Source organism: Amphiura filiformis, chromosome 15, assembly GCF_039555335.1.
Source record: "Amphiura filiformis chromosome 15, Afil_fr2py, whole genome shotgun sequence".
NCBI classification, from domain to species: domain Eukaryota; kingdom Metazoa; phylum Echinodermata; class Ophiuroidea; order Amphilepidida; family Amphiuridae; genus Amphiura; species Amphiura filiformis.
The window spans coordinates 4,098,028-4,114,394 of record NC_092642.1 but is presented as its reverse complement, the minus strand read 5'-3'; the positions used below and the strand labels follow the sequence as shown (position 1 = coordinate 4,114,394).

The window sequence follows — 16,367 nt, the reverse complement described above, 5'->3', positions numbered from 1 at the left end:
TACGTGTAAACCATAGCACGCATTCTTGATTTGGGGCTTTTGTGTAGAAATTACTGGTTGTCCTAAGGCTATGTAGACTTAACTTGCTATATAAGTTATAAATAGTCATCCCTGTAATATTTAGCAAAAACTTTTAAAGCAAAAATAACAATATTAGCCTATATTTTGTGTATGATATTCCGCGATTTTCCAATTTCACGGGCGCGCACTCACATTATTAAACCACAGCAATATCATGTGGGGAATGTTTGTACCTATTTTGGTATCACTGGATAGAAGATACCTACAGCTATACGTTGGTATCAAATACATTAGTATACATGGTATAGGACATGTAATATAGAAAATTTGGGGTTTCCCGCTAGATCATCATGAAGGTAAGTATACGATTCGTCTCTCTGCCGAATTCATTTATCGCACTTAGGCGCGATTCGTCCAAATCAAAATTTCAATAACAACGTCGGTGAGTAAGATTTACCATTATTTTTTGGTGGAAATAAAAGATAACCTGAAACATAATCATAAGCATACAAATACTCAATTCACTCTGCCGAATTCATAACGATATGATTGAGTAAGTAAACCATGAGAGTACTCATCGGATGGAAGATGAAGCTGTGGGTCCCGTGCACAGAGCCATGCGTGTATATATCTCACAGTTATTTACAAAAAGAGTAGGGTGATAACACCGATTGTCCCAGTCTGTCCTTGTGCTGTTTGGATATTCACAATTTAAGTACGTACAGACATGCTATATGCGTCCTCGGCCCTGCCTTAGGCAGCCGATTCGTTGAGAAAGTGAACTGACATTGGGCTATTCCAGAATATGGATTCCCAGCAATTATAACTTGTCAAAAAGTCCGGAAATCCGAAAATTCTCTACAGAGGGTATGCATCTATTTACTGGAATAACCTATTCACCAAAATCAACAGCGCTTTGAGAATAGGTGAAAGGAGCTATTAAAATTAAACACGTCTGTTACAGAAGACTCGTATTCCCCTTTAAATATTTAGTTAAGTTTCTCACAAGCAATCTCAAGACGCAATACTTCTTAAAGGTTAAAGCTGTAATTGTCACTGTACAATTTGATGAATGACCCCAATGGCTTACAATCATTTGAAACTGGATTTAAATATTGTCTTAACGGGGTATTAATATTCTAAATAACAGTGTAACCCCTGAGCTATCATGTACAATTAAAATACCTACAAACTTTTACCCTTATAATGCCCCACATGCCTGAGTGTCTCTTCCAAAGGCCAACAATAAAAGTAGAAAAAGATCATTGTAAAACCGGTAAATGAAAGTGGAAAAACAATACGAGCAGCAATGTCTATAGCATTTGTTGGTCTTTTGGGTTCGTCCTTCTTCGAATTATTAGACTTGTGTGATTTATTTCCGATTCTGCAGTCAAGGGAGCACAATGCTTCAAGAATACTCGTTTTCCTGCGTTTTCGCTTCTGTAAAGAATTAAAAATAGATTAATTGCTTTAAGATGATACATCATGCATTACATTAGACAAAAAGTTTCCATTTTTAAATAGAAACTGTTTTTAAAACTACTTTAAAGTAAGTAGTTAAGGGGTTGAATGTCCATTTATCAGATTCGAGAAAATAATGCTATATTTGTTATAAATTTTACAATACGTGATTGACGGTTTAGTAATTTCAAATAAATTGATATTCATAATTGAAGAGTCTGATCAAGTATCAAATACAATATTTATTATTACTGGTTTCATTTGATAGTGTTTAAAATCTGAAGATGTATTCGGTTACCTGAAACATGTCACAGAAAGTGTGACGTGCTGTTTAAAATACTGTTTAAAATTCTGTTTGGAATACATGAATATTAGAGTATTACAATTTATGGCATTCTCTTTTGATTTAAAAATATTGAGGTTTGATCAACTCAGCAGGTGGATATTAATCAGGTGATAGACAGTTAATCCATGGGAATTTTATTTGCCCGTAACCTATAGTAAGATAACAATCCAAATAATGAGTAACTAAATCATGCAAACTAAACTACTGGTAGTAAATAAACATCTCAAAAAAAATAACTAACCCCCCTTAAATAATGACCATTATTCAAAAACGGGCGATTGTATTACAAATCCGTAAAATGCGTTGAAGTAGAATGTATTTCTGCACATTTTGACACCTCATTTGTTGCAATTGACTAATTATTGAAATCAATGTAACCCAAGATATGAAAGATGCAGTAAATTGTATTGATTTTGTATTCAGTATAATGGAAGGAAATCTGTGTAATGATATATGAGTGTTTTTGTAATTGTATGCAAGTGCAACTTTCAAATATGGACCCCGCAACATTAAATTGACTGGTGTTTTATTGTTTTCTGGGCTTTCGTATCAAATGAGGTGTCACAATACGCAGAAATAAATCCTGCTTCTGACGCATTTTACAGATTTGTAATACAATGGCCCGTTTTGGAATAATGGCCATTATTTAAGGGGGTTAGTTACCTTTTTTGAGGTGTTTACGTGAAAATATCTAGAGAAGTACAGGAATCGTTAGATTGGTAGTTGTCAATACCATGGACAGACAAGAAGCCACTTATATTTATCGCATCCAAGTTTACGCAGGCATCCTTCATTGCAATTTTTTTCCTGTATGAAAATTGTTTCCCTGTTGCTTGACATTTTGTACGTTTGTACCACCTTAAGAAATAATAACAATTAACAAACCTAATCAATCTATTTACTGATGAGGTAATTACCATTGGTCTAAATGATATATGACCATAAACTTTCAAATTGGTCAACGGCGTCACCCCTCCCCACACGATGTAGTTTCCTATTGCTAAATATTTTGCTATAGTTTATGTACGAAACATTTCAGTAAAACAAATAATTTATTGTAAACCTACAAGCAATTTAGGTTAGATAATCAATAAATCACCTTTTAAGTTAGATGACAAGAAATTAAGAACAGTTTACACTGGAATATCCGTGAATCATTGTTATCTGGCTTCTTATTGCTAATTATAACATTTCCAAGGTAGGGCGAAGAAAAAATCATAGATATTTTAATACGGACCTACCTGATCAAGATTTTGCATTTGGGAGATTTATTGATTCTTTTGGCTAAAAATTTGTCAAAGAAGGTCAGAATATTAAAAAAAATATGCTCTGAAAAAATCATCTGATGGTTTCCAGATTTATCAAGATTTTGGGGAAATTCTAGGGCGATTTATTTTCAGAAAAAATGCCTCGAAAAGTCCATCCACGTGTAAAACATGGTTTTTCATTTTTTTAAATACAAACTTCAACTAACCTTATGATTGTTGTTAGTATTGGTTATATATGGTATATCTTTCGATGATCTACCCATGTTAACATGCGTCTGCGCATACACTCGATTTGTTGATGACGTCAGCGTACGATGGAGTTCCTGATCGGACTCTAACTCATCTTCTTCGTCATTCTGGAATAATATGGAGAAAAGAAAAAACATTTTAAATCAAAGACCACAAGCGATAATGGGACAACTTCCAAAACAATTAACTTTCTTCGCCCATGTAGTAGGACTCTACAATTTTCTGGAATACTCAGAAATACCTTCATTTCATTACGCGATGTCTCGGATTGATTGATATCTTGTCTTACCCATTGATCGTTCAAGGTCACGCCAAAAGTTCAAAGTAGAGAACACCTGAATTGATATCAGAATATGTAGGCAAACATTTGTATCATTATGTTACCAGTACATGCATAGTGTAATTCAAAACCCCATTGATATCACATTTGTAATATATTTGGTATGTATACTTTTTTTGTTTTTGAATCGTCGGGAAAATGTTCGGTACTATTCGATTTGTCTGTCTCTAGCTTAAATTAAAATAGATTTGTAAGGTACATCTCCTGGCAGTCGATATTAAACAAACATTAATCATTATTTGTCCTTTTGTTCCTTAAGGCTGACCAAGAACATGAATATTAATATCATCAGTATTTACAATATCAACAATTGTTTTATGAACGTGACACGTACATTGTGTCGTTGTAAAGTTAACAGTTTTAAATACACATAGCCTAAATTTAAATCCAGCATATTTATGAAGAGGCTGCTGAAGAAAGAGTACCACAGAAAAAACAAGGAAACAAGAAATTAAGAACTCAGAACGTTCTATACCCGAAACATGCTCAACATAATTATACTGATGTAGCGGTAAACGTAAATAGAAAGCAAAATAATTATACTTCTACGCTACTCATATTTGGTACACTCACCGGAGCGTTTTCAACGGGTCAAGCGGGGTCATCAGCGGATGTTATTGCTCTGAAGTTGTCTCAACAACATCATTAGCAATAACAAATCTTCAGAGCAATAACATCCGCTGAAGTCGCCGGTTAAACTGTTGAAAGCGTTCTGGTGAGTGTATCAAATTTGAGTAGCGTAGAAGTATAATTTTACTTTCTATCTATCTCAACATGAGATTTATACCAAGACCTATACATCTCTCATTCTTGCCCACACTTCTAGTCTCACGATAAATCACACAGGCATACCAAATATAATTATTAAAGAAGCAGAGACACCAGTAAAACAATTAATCGAAACACAATCAATGAGACTTTACGACCATATTGACTGAAAAGAAGCTACCAGTAGAATGGAAGGAAGGCACAATTATTTTTGTACAACAGGAAGGCGATAAAGCTGAACCTAGAGAACGGACAGGCTTCAGAGAGGGCTTTTCAACAACTGAACATCTGCAGACTTTGAACCAAACGGATTAATAAAACAAATAAGTATCAGCTGAAACTTTGTACTGGCTACATTGATTGAGAAAGTCTTTGCTTCGGTGGAACATAGCGATTTATTTGCAGCCTCAAGAAGAATTGGAGTTATAGTATATAAGATCTTATATAAACATCTCAAAAAAGTAACTAACCCCCCTTAAATAATGGCCATTATTCAAAAAAGCAGAATTTATTTATGGGCATTTTGACACCTCATTTGATACGATAGCTTAGAAAACAATAAAACACCGGTCAATTTAACGCAGTGAGGTCCAGATTTGAAAGTTGCACTTACAACAATACAAAAACACTCAGATATCATTACACACATTGTAATTTTCAGTTTTAAACTCATGTGATTTAATGGTTTTTACAAATGTCAGTATCAGTTAATATCGTGTGTGACTTCCTTCTGCCTGAATAACTGCCAAGCACCTCCGCCTCATACTGTTTACTGATGCGTCCCTGGTTTATTGGTGCCCATTCCCGTCTCAGAATTTTTTCCAGTCCAATCAAAGTTGTTGTTGGCTTGATCCTCTTGTCTACCCGGTACTTTAAATGTCCCCACAAATGCTCCAACGGGTTTAGGTCTTGAGATTTGGCAGGCCATATAGTACGATTGATTCCTTCTTGTTCCAGAAACTGGTTGGTTATCCTAGCCCTATGTGGAGTTGCATTATCGTCCATCAAGATGAAGTCTCTTGTAACTTTGGTATATTCAGAAGGTGAGATGTTACGAAGATGACCAGCCTAACCTGAACTAACTTAACCATTGAAATGACAACTTGGCGGGGCATTTAAAAATGACTTAACTCTTTATGTCTCAACCAGGGATTAAGTGAATATTGACCAACGATAAGAATAATGACAAAGCGTCAATATTTAGAGAATTGCTACAAATCAGGTATCAAAATGCGCAGAAATAGATTCTGCTTCCAACCCATTTTACAGATTTGTAATACAATCGCCCGTTTTTTTTAATTTGAGATGTTTAGAAGACACTTACACATGACAAACGATATAATTTAACTATAATTCACATAGACGATGTTTCTAAGGATGTCTCCAACGCAAGGGGGACAATCTCTCCAAACATATTCACAGCTGCCCGGAAACAAGTTTTCAAACAACTAGACTCAGAAGAAAGAGGTATTAACATAGACGGAGAATGGTTAGCTGACCGGAGCTTTGCAGATGATGTATTACTTACACCACCGGCAGGTAAAGACAGAAATGACTTGTATAATAAATACACAGAGGGAGAACAAAATATATGACCAACTTTGACACTAAAGAGTCCATTGAAATTGATAATGAACTCGACAGAGAAGGTAGATCTGACTTTGTTTCTTCTTTGTAAAGCGCCAATGTTTTGTTAAATTAATTACAATTAATAGCTTGCGATTAAATTGCGGATGCCTGGCTTTTGACTGATGTTTAATTATTTATTAATTATTACATTTAATTTTAAAACATTACCTTGTTTTGTTACAATAAATTATACTCACTGAATTAATTCCACCGGATTTCCTTACAGGTGTTTTCGATCTTTTAGGTCTGGTACTGACGTAATGTGCTAATACATATTCAAATGATGCAAGAATGACAAAGGAAAGACACGCGAATAACCAAACATCTAATGCCTGCAAGAAAATCAGAAATATTTAAAAAAAAAATGGGTTAAACAGTTATAATGTAAAATGCTAAGTGGACATGTGATTTTGTGTTCAAGTGACATTAATTGGTAACTCAATGTTTGACAGGTTTTAATTTGAAGAGTAGTACATGGTCGTTATTTTTGCAAGATTCTAAGTCTTGCAATTAAGGTATATCAGCTCAGCAGATCTTGTAGCCTTGTTTTAATTATCACGATTATGTGTCAACTAAAATATCAAATAAAACAAAATAGTAAAGAAGCTGCAAGACATGCAATTACAAATTTGAATTTCTTAACATATTAACTCTAAGAATGGAATGAACATGTAATCCATGTTCATACAATTCAATACTTTTCAAATGTTAAGAGTTATCAATAAAGAGATAAGATTGAACACCACCTTAGTCCTAATATCTGAAGCACTTAAAAGACTGATGTTGTGAACGTGATTACAATTTAGTACAGGACCCATTTAATTATTCGAATACGGTATGCTTTAAGAGCCTTGGTGATGTAACAATGTCCCAGTAATCACTAAGTTATGTTTAAAATGCTATAAGAATGTTATAAGCGTGTTTTGTATTTAGTAAAAATATTTAAATGTCAAAGCAAACATTTTGCGAGATATTTTGTTAACATTTAAATAATATTACGCGGGTCGATGCATTTATATTTCCTTATATTTTCCAACACTTTTAGTGGCATTTTGAAACAGTTTCATCAGGTTTGGTAATAACGAAATAAACAGGTTTTTAATTTGTCAAAACCAGTGAAGAAATTTACTATTTCTTGCTGACAGTTTCGTCAGTGCACCACTGACTTTATCGAAGCTTGTTGATGTTGTGATCCAACAGCTGATGACTGGCGGGAAGTTACTGTTACGTCACTTCCTGTAGTGATCTTAGCCCTACTCGCAGTCTCCAAAAGAGGATCATAAACATGACTCAGATTGTAGACCCCCTCGTCTCTGTTCATTACTCCTCGCCCCCTCCTCCTGATCTGAATTGACTCTTTTATCCATCGTGCTTTTCTGTCACTCTCTCTCTCTAAGATTTTAGACTCCCCCCAATTGATAATATGATTTGCCCTGGCTACATGGTCACTAATAGCTGAGTTCTTAAAATGGCTCTCGGATTCTTTGCGTTTAGACCGGGTGTATTTCTGTTGACTCGCTTTTTCCGCCTCCCTTCGGTGCTCGTCTAACCGTGTGCCGAACGTTCTTTGGTTTCGCCTACGTAAGTTAATTCGCAGCTACCGCACGGGACTTCGTAAACACAATTAGGAGTTTTGACCGGTTCTTGCTTGTCTTTGGGGTGGACCACCATTTTCCTGATTGTAGTGTGTGGTCTCATTGTGGTTGCGATGTCATGTTTCTTTAAGGTTCTGCTGATTCTTTCAGACACACCCGCTACATATAGAATAACCACCAGGCCTTTGCTTTTATGCTCAGAAGTTGCGATCTTATTTTTCTTGGTCTTTCCTTGGTGCTTGTCTTCCATTTGTTTCTTAACTTTGTCTATAGTCCATTTAGGATATCCACACTTGGCTAGAGCCTGTCTAAAATCTTAGAGAGAGAGAGTGACAGAAAAGCACGATGGATAAAAGAGTCAATTCAGATCAGGAGGAGGGGCGAGGAGTAATGAACAGAGACGAGGGGTCTACAATCTGAGTCATGTTTATGATCCTCTTTGGAGACTGCGAGTAGGACTAAGATCACTACAGGAAGTGACGTAACAGTAACTTCCCGCCAGTCATCAGCTGTTGGATCACAACATCAACAAGCTTCGATAAAGTCAGTTGTGCACTGACGAAACTGTCAGCAAGAAATAGTAAGTTTCTTCACTGGTTTTGACAAATTAAAAACCTGTTTACTTTTAGTGGCAATTTTGTTATAAAAATAGCAAAAAAAAATTTTCTCGTGTATGAAATAGGTTTATACATGTAAATGCGTATCACTTGTTGCTCGAGATTTTATACAAAATATGCACTTGCTTTGAACTTTGACCTCGTCCTCTTCTTTCACTTTACTGATTCACTCATTTAAAGTTTTATCGGAACATTATACGATAATAGAGCAAACATTTGAAAAAATATATTGAGAACATAATTCATAGTCACGACAAAACAGTTACATTGCTATAGCTCTTTTCTACACTATGGTCACTTTCTTCTTATGAATCAAACCAACGTGCAAGGGTGATTTGCTTAATTAGGAGTAATATGGTTATATGGAAAGCACAATGTTGCAAACAAAATGATATGAGTTTTGCTTACGGATATACTACTATGGGTTAGTACCAATGTTAAATATGAAAACAGGGGCGTATAGCAAGAGCCTCGGGGCCACGGACAAGGAGCAGTCCGGGGCCACATAACCTCTTTCTTTCTTAAAATTAAAATATCCGACTAATATCGGTTATCGCAAAAAATTGGTATTATAATCATTCCCCATCTATATAAGATAATTATGAAGTATTTTGGTATGACACCCAAGTCACAACCAGATTTTATTCAAAATACATGACAGGGAAAAGGTTTTGTTTCTCCAACAAGTAATGTCTGCCCTTCCGCAAATCTGAAACTTTTAATTCTGATAGGAGTTGCTCCTGGACGTTGACAGGAATTGGGTATATTCATGAACATAATGAGATAATAGTTTTTAATTTATTTTGACAAGCGCTTCGCGTGAAGCGCTTTAGAAGTTCTTCTCAGAAGCTTAAGAACTCATTATGCCAGTTATAATGCACTATAATAAAGGCGTTAAATACCAAGTGTACTATCCCGATTCTCTTGTAATCTAACCATCTTATTTTTAAATTGACAATTAAATGATACTTATGCCATAATTGATGTAATTAATGAATGTCGAATTCCAATTGATATCATTACGTAGAGGGTTATGTTGAGATACTATCACTGAATATTCTCTACGAGTCAATTCTTTTTCAATCCGTTACAAGATGTAATGATGATATCGAAGTTATGATCGCAGTGCAATCGATGAGAAGAGCAAACACATGTAAAGGGAAAATCCTTTACAATGCCAGGGAAGCAACAAGGGTATGAGTTATTATAGGTCAGAGAGGAAGCCAATTTGGTCACGTCACATTATAGAATAGATACGGCAGCGCGGGAAGTTATTGATGACGAAGCCACAACATTCATCAACATTTATTATAACATTGACTGATAGTGGAATTTGATTGATTACTTCCAACATACATAACAGATTCCACTTGCGTATTTGGTTCAATATGGGTTACCTGGGTGCAATGGAAATTGACAAAGCAAAGGACAATGACACGAACAACCTGATAAGATACAGACCGTAGTATAGGAAACTTTTGGTAGTGAGAGTCCTGTAACTATATGTTCCTGTATAAATACACAGATCGTGGAGTGAATAAAGGGAAAGTATTGATTATATTGGGTATAAAGTTGATTTACCTAAAGGATAGTGCAGATATTATTTTGATATATGGATGCTGTGAAGTTTGGTTTTCTTTTCATCAAGGACGAAATTTCTCGTATTTTCATTGGAAATATGAAACATGTTGCCTTTAAATTATTACTAGAGTTTCATATCAAATCCAGATACTCACAATTAGTAGTGACGTTTCGCAACATTTATACTGGTTGGTTGCTTCTTCTTGACTGAGCTGTATCCAGTACTAGCACTTGCTGTCTTAGCTGTAGTGTTGCATTGAATTTTCGTGGTTGCACCCACATTGTTCATAGCTTGCTCGTTGCGCCTCCTGATCCAGATTGACTCTCTTATCCATCTTGGGAACTTATCACTTTCTCGATGAAGAATTTTGTCCCCTTCAAGTCTATGATTCAGTGGCTGTGTCCCGGTGGCTGCGTTCTGCGACATGATCTGAAATGGCAGACTTTTGTTGTTCTGAAACCGATGATAACCGTGCCGCTCTGGTGCATGTCATTTGCTGATTGTATTTGATTCTTTCTGATGTTCCAAACTGTCTTCCTGTTTCCCCAACATATGGGAGTACGAGCGAAACATAACTGTCGCAACTGCACCTACACATATGTTAAAGGGGTACTACACCCTGTGGTAAATTTATGACTATTTTTGTATTTTCTCAAAAAATAATAACACACTGGTAACAAAAGTTATGTATATTATTGGGGCAAGGAATCCAATTACTACACTGAAATTTCAGTGACTCGAGACAAGCGGTTCGTTATTTATGATAAGAAATGAGGTACATCCTATCGGTACCTTATTTCTTATCATAAATAACGAACCGCTTGTCTTGGGTCACTGAAATTCCAGTGTAGTAATTGGATTCCTTGCCCCAATAATATACATAAATTTTGTTACCACTGTGTTATTAGTTTTTGAGAAATATGCAAAAATAGACACAAATTTATCGAGGGGTGTAGTACCCCCTTAAGGAAACAGGAAGACAGTTTGGAACAAGAATGAAAGAACATCATAAAATCAGTCAAGGACATGCACCAGAGCCGCTCTTTTATCATTGGTTTCAGAACAACACAAGTCTACCATTTCAGACTACGTCGTAGAGAACACAACCACATCATAGACTGGGAGGGGACAAAATACTTCATCGGGAAAGTGGTAAGTTCCTAAGATAGAAAAGAGAGTCACTCTGGATGAGGAGGCAACGCGCAAGGTATGAACAGTTTGGGGTGCAGCTTAATTTTTTCAGTCATGCATACAATCAGCTTATCCAACCCAGCTTAGTCAAGAAGATGCAACCAGTCAGTAAGGTTGTGAAACGTCACTACTAATTGTGAGCACCTGGATTTGTTATGAGAACTTTAGAAATAATTTATATAGACAATCCTGATGAAGAATCATTCCAATGATGTTGCCTTATTATTTATTTATAACCTATTATTAAGAATGCACATATCAAGATTGTAACGCATAAATGAACCTGACCTTTTCAGCTCACCTTCTTCAATTAGTCCAATATTCAATCAAGTATCATCGGACACAATTAGCGTTCGGCAGTTCCCTTGCCATCTTCGTTAATTTAGCATTGATCATAACGGAGAGTTCAACAGGAAACTCATTAGGTTATTGTAGCCACAAGAAATAAATCCATCAATAAGTTGACTATCTGTCAAAATTACCCTAAGGACAATGGTTCTACTTTAGCGAATCGGTTTGAGAACCAAATAAAGAAAAAAGTTTCACAATGCAGATATTATGGTACGAGGTTTTACTCGAGATTCTGAGGAAGTCAAATATCGCACTTCAAGCTCAACATGTCGTTATCAATAATACATGTGTCATAATATGTAAGTATCCAGTAAAGTAAAGTATGTGTCAAAGAAACACCTACTAAGTAATTGGAGCCATACAAATATTTGCATTTTATGACAGATTCCCTTTGAATACCAAAATGTAAAGCTGATTTTGACGTTTTGATTGCACATCAAGTTGGCGTTTGAATCTTGTTCAACGATTCACTGATTTAGAGACAGAGATTTCATTTGCATAGTTGTGATTTAGTAAAGCATAACTACTTCTTATAGTTAAATATATATGTCAATCAATTCTAAAATTGTTTTAACGTTTACTATCATGCTCTAATTGCTCTTTCCTCGTTTATCATTCGTGTTTACGCTTTTACGTGTCTTACAAGACATTCCGTGTAAAATCATCTAATATCCCCTCCGGCATATGCTAGCTAATGCTCCATGTTGTCGTCGCTTATAGTGAAAAATGTTTCTCCTGAATGAATCAAAACATGAAATCCATCATTTGCACACCGATAGTTTTCTTCGCTTGGATTGCTATCCAATAAAAAATCAAAACATCCCAGAGACAGGAAGAATGTTGCTATAACCTACTAAATCGCTTATAACTACAATTGTCTCACCTTGCATGACAAATTGCGACAATCTGTCTCACGGCTATAAAATGATTGAATTAAAGACGTGAAAAATAATATTTACGTGCAAAATAAATGGATGTTATAATTCAAATGATGGATAGTCGTGATCATAGGCATTTGAAGGGCCAATTCAAGGAACATGTTTGTAAATCAACTTGAGTTAAAGGATGTCTGCGGCAATCATAACATTATGTCTTATAAGTTAGAAAAATAATTATCAAGCATGAATCACATAGTTTTATTTAAAACAAAATCATATTGACCATAACAACGAATAAAAACAATCGGCTCTCACTAAGTCTCAGCACGCGATATTCAAAATTCAATTCAAAGTGCAATGACGTAATGGTTATTTGTGCTCCATTGTCGTCAGCTTTCATTGTATTACTGAGACGTTATTGCACTCGACAATTTCGGCGCCCAGGAATTTTGAATATCGCGTGCTGAGACACGGATGTTTTTATTCGTTTTTATGGTCACTATGAGTTTGTTTTAAATAACACCACGTGCTTGATAACTATTTTTCTTACATATAAGGCATAATGTTGTGATTGCCGGAGACTTCCTTTAATGCTCGCTTATGTGTAATTTGATAAATATGCTTATATATTTTACTCTTTTACTCCTATTTTCAAACATATTAAGCAGTACTTTAAAGTACGACATGACGTCATGTCGTCTATGGTTTGGTGAGAAAATGCAATATACCCTCCATCGCCAATGTCAATGCCATGCATTAACAGCAACTTAAGGTAACAGAAAAGATATTCCCCCGGTGTTTTCGGCATGCTTATCTCCTCATATCCTTTGTCTCTCTTCAGTAAACTTCAATTGATATTTTTAATATTTCACTTACTAGTATTCAACATTAATGAGTGGTTGTAGCTTAGAATACTCTCTTAACACATGCATAATAACACCTGTTTAATTGTAGTTACCATGGTTACACACACAATGCATCTTACCGTAACGTATGAAACCCTTGGAAGTGACCCTCTCGTTGTCATAATTTGTGTAAACATGGTAAGGATAGTGGTGATGCCCAGAGCTACCCGTGCTGGTACTGCTTGTACATCCAGGAAGAAATTAGTCCACGAAATAAGAACTAGAAGAGCCGTTGGGAAGAAATAGAACAGGAGGTGGAACTCCAGGCGACGGGTGAGAACAAAAGTAACTCGGATGTATGGAAGAGCTGAAAGACGATTAAAGATATGTTAACCCCGGATGTTAACATTAAGGCGAAATTAGACTAGCGATGAATCGAAGTGATTTGAGAAAAGACAAACCACTTCATTTGTTAGAAATTAATCGTTCGTCGCTACAGGTATTAATTAAACTGATCAAAATAGATTTGCTTACATTACATGAAAAGCAAAAAAACATACCAAGGGGTATTATTGTTCAGTGATATTTCTGCACACCTTAATCAAGAATGCCCATAATATTTACAGGACTTTATTTATCTTAGAGATCCACTGATGTGTTTTTAATCTTATTTCAAACAAAGATAGACCTAAATCATAATAATAAAAATTACAAATACAAGTTATATTGGTCGCTGACTAAATAATGTGTGCCCTAATTGACCGCAATAGTAACATCCACAGCAGCTGAAGGGAGTATCGCATTATGCTTTGCGATATACCATAATTAATAGAACTGCTCATGTCATTGAAAATGTACACAACCACCTACTTTTCAATTTTCAATTAGTCACTTAAAACAGGATTGCTTAGATTTTTTTGTGTAAAAAAAGGCGTTATAGTTGATGATTCTATAGAATAGTTTGTCTGTATGCAACAAGTATGAAGACGTTCTAAAACTGAAACGGTCCCCTATTCAAACGTATGTAAGAAACCCAACATCATTATTTTCTTTGTGACAAGCCATTTTGAAGCCTTTCAAAATTTAATGTGTGAAAGCTTACTTCCTCTTTCCCCGACACTTGAAACTGACTTTTAAATAGATATTGATGAACTATTTTGACACATGTTCGTCAACAATGTACTTAAAAAATTGGTTACTTTAAAATAATAAATGTTTCATATGTGTATATATTTCGTTTTGAAGTACTTTGATGCAAATATAAATTTTGAATTTACTTTATTTTGAATTGAATTCAACAAGTTATGAGAAACCTAGCATATAAATATGCATCCTCTTTACCCTTATAATGTAAACATGAAATGATATTTTGTGTGTGGATTATTAAGTGCGTTAATGGGAAAATTGGAAAGTGTAAATGTCATATATTTATATTTTGAAAAGTAAAAATGAAGCAATATTAAATTTGCAATCTCTCTACTTAAGGGGTTGTTTGGAATGACAGGTGAGTCAGGGGTCAAAAACAAAATTTTTACCTTTTTGACCTCAGCACATGTGTATGTATGATCTGCCATACAAAAATTAAAAAAACAATACCTCAAAGTATCATTTTTAATGTTTTTGTCATAATCACGCTTTTCTACAAATTTCATCTGTTTGTACCGGGGGCGTGTCTGTTGCCAGGTAGGCCTACATGACAGCATAGACACGCGTTACAACCTTGAATAATAATACAGAATTGTGACGTTATATTCTTCTTAACCTATCTTAGAACTGCCTATTATTTCAATTGTTATACCTGTTCTGGTTGGTTGATTGCATATACTGTATAGAAATTATGCAATATGACGTCGAGCATGACATAGTCATCTTCATTCAAATAAAATTCAGGTACCCGTAAGGTACCACGGAGCAATTCGCACGATAATACAATAAAACAGATGAAAGGTATGAATGGTTGTGGAATCGAATTGCAGACCTGTCCCTCTGTCACCTTAGAACTGCATCTCGTAGGCAATGGTAGGTAATAAACCAACCGGAACGGTATAACAATTGAAATAACAGCATGTCTTGGTCTCAATTCAAGATGTGCAATTTGGACACACCTACTCGTTGGCTGATTTATACTTCAACAGTTCCTCAAAGCTATATCAGAAAAGCCACTATCTCATTGTTCATTGGCCCGCAGTATGCGCTCGCCCCGGGGCACTCAACTATAGAATTGATGGGTATATGTGCCTACAAGCGTTGCGAAGTAGGCGCATATCAGTACAAAACGTTGGGGGTTTTTTTATAAAAAAAAAAGGGTCATTGTGTACAATCAAAATGAAAAAGGGGTCATTGGGTATAATATTTTGAAAACTGAAGGTGCCTGGTCATCGGGTATAGTCGGCTTCAAAAGAGGGGCATATATTGACAGGCACATACCGTCACCTCTAAAGTTGATGCCCCCGGGTGCTCGCATTATATTTTGTTCATGGCTCGGCTTTTAAAACTCCCACACGTCACAATAAGGCTATTGAAAAGTGTATAGAATAGCTAATGATAGACCGGTCCCTGCGATTAGTCGCGGACCCGAGCGACAATATAGTAAACACATCGAGTTTATAACACAAGTGACAGAAGTCGTGAATTATGGAGGGTTTCATTGAACTTCTACCAGCAAAATATGGAATAATACTAACTCAAGACACCAATCGAGATGATGATACCAGCCATAATGGAAGGCTTGTATTTGACCTTCTTATGAATCCAATTTCGTGGCGAGAAGTTAAAAAGGTAATGTATATTTCAAGAAATTTGGGTTCAAAATTCCGTATCAGCTTGTATCATCAATTCCGTAAATATGGCGTATAGAGGCACAACTTGACAATAAACTGAACTATTTAAACGTAAAGGACGCACTGGATACACATAAATTTGTGTTTCCTTGCTGGCGGAATAGTTGCAAAACTCTTTTTGTCAAAAAGTTGGACAATTTATGAATTATGATTGGCAAAATAGCGAAAGGAAATAGACTTTTCCAACCATGTAAAACTACACTGGGTTGTTGACATGGTCGACATACATTAAGGCATATGCATGTTCCTAAAGTAGGAGGTAAGTACTAAAATTAATTGTTTAAAGTGCTCAACATACCAGCAAAAGGTCATAGGGTCATCAGAGTACAGGGACTTTGTGAAATACTGGGTACAAAAAAAAAGTGCGTGAGCCGATATGCAACATC

The 16,367-nt window shown here is 35.5% G+C and overlaps 1 protein-coding gene across 1 annotated transcript in view; it reads right to left on the bottom strand.

Moving 5' to 3' along the window:
• Positions 1–380: 380 nt before the first annotated feature.
• Positions 381–16,367, bottom strand: part of LOC140171161 (glycine receptor subunit alpha-2-like) — a 229,519-nt gene continuing 213,532 nt past the window's right edge. Inside the window, exons 7-10 of the mRNA XM_072194352.1 lie at positions 13,282–13,508; positions 6,280–6,414; positions 3,303–3,452; positions 381–1,461 (exon numbers count right to left, since the gene is read on the bottom strand). Coding sequence (XP_072050453.1) covers positions 1,207–1,461; positions 3,303–3,452; positions 6,280–6,414; positions 13,282–13,508 — 767 coding nt within the window. The 3' untranslated portion in view covers positions 381–1,206. The remainder of the gene's footprint in view (positions 1,462–3,302; positions 3,453–6,279; positions 6,415–13,281; positions 13,509–16,367) is intronic.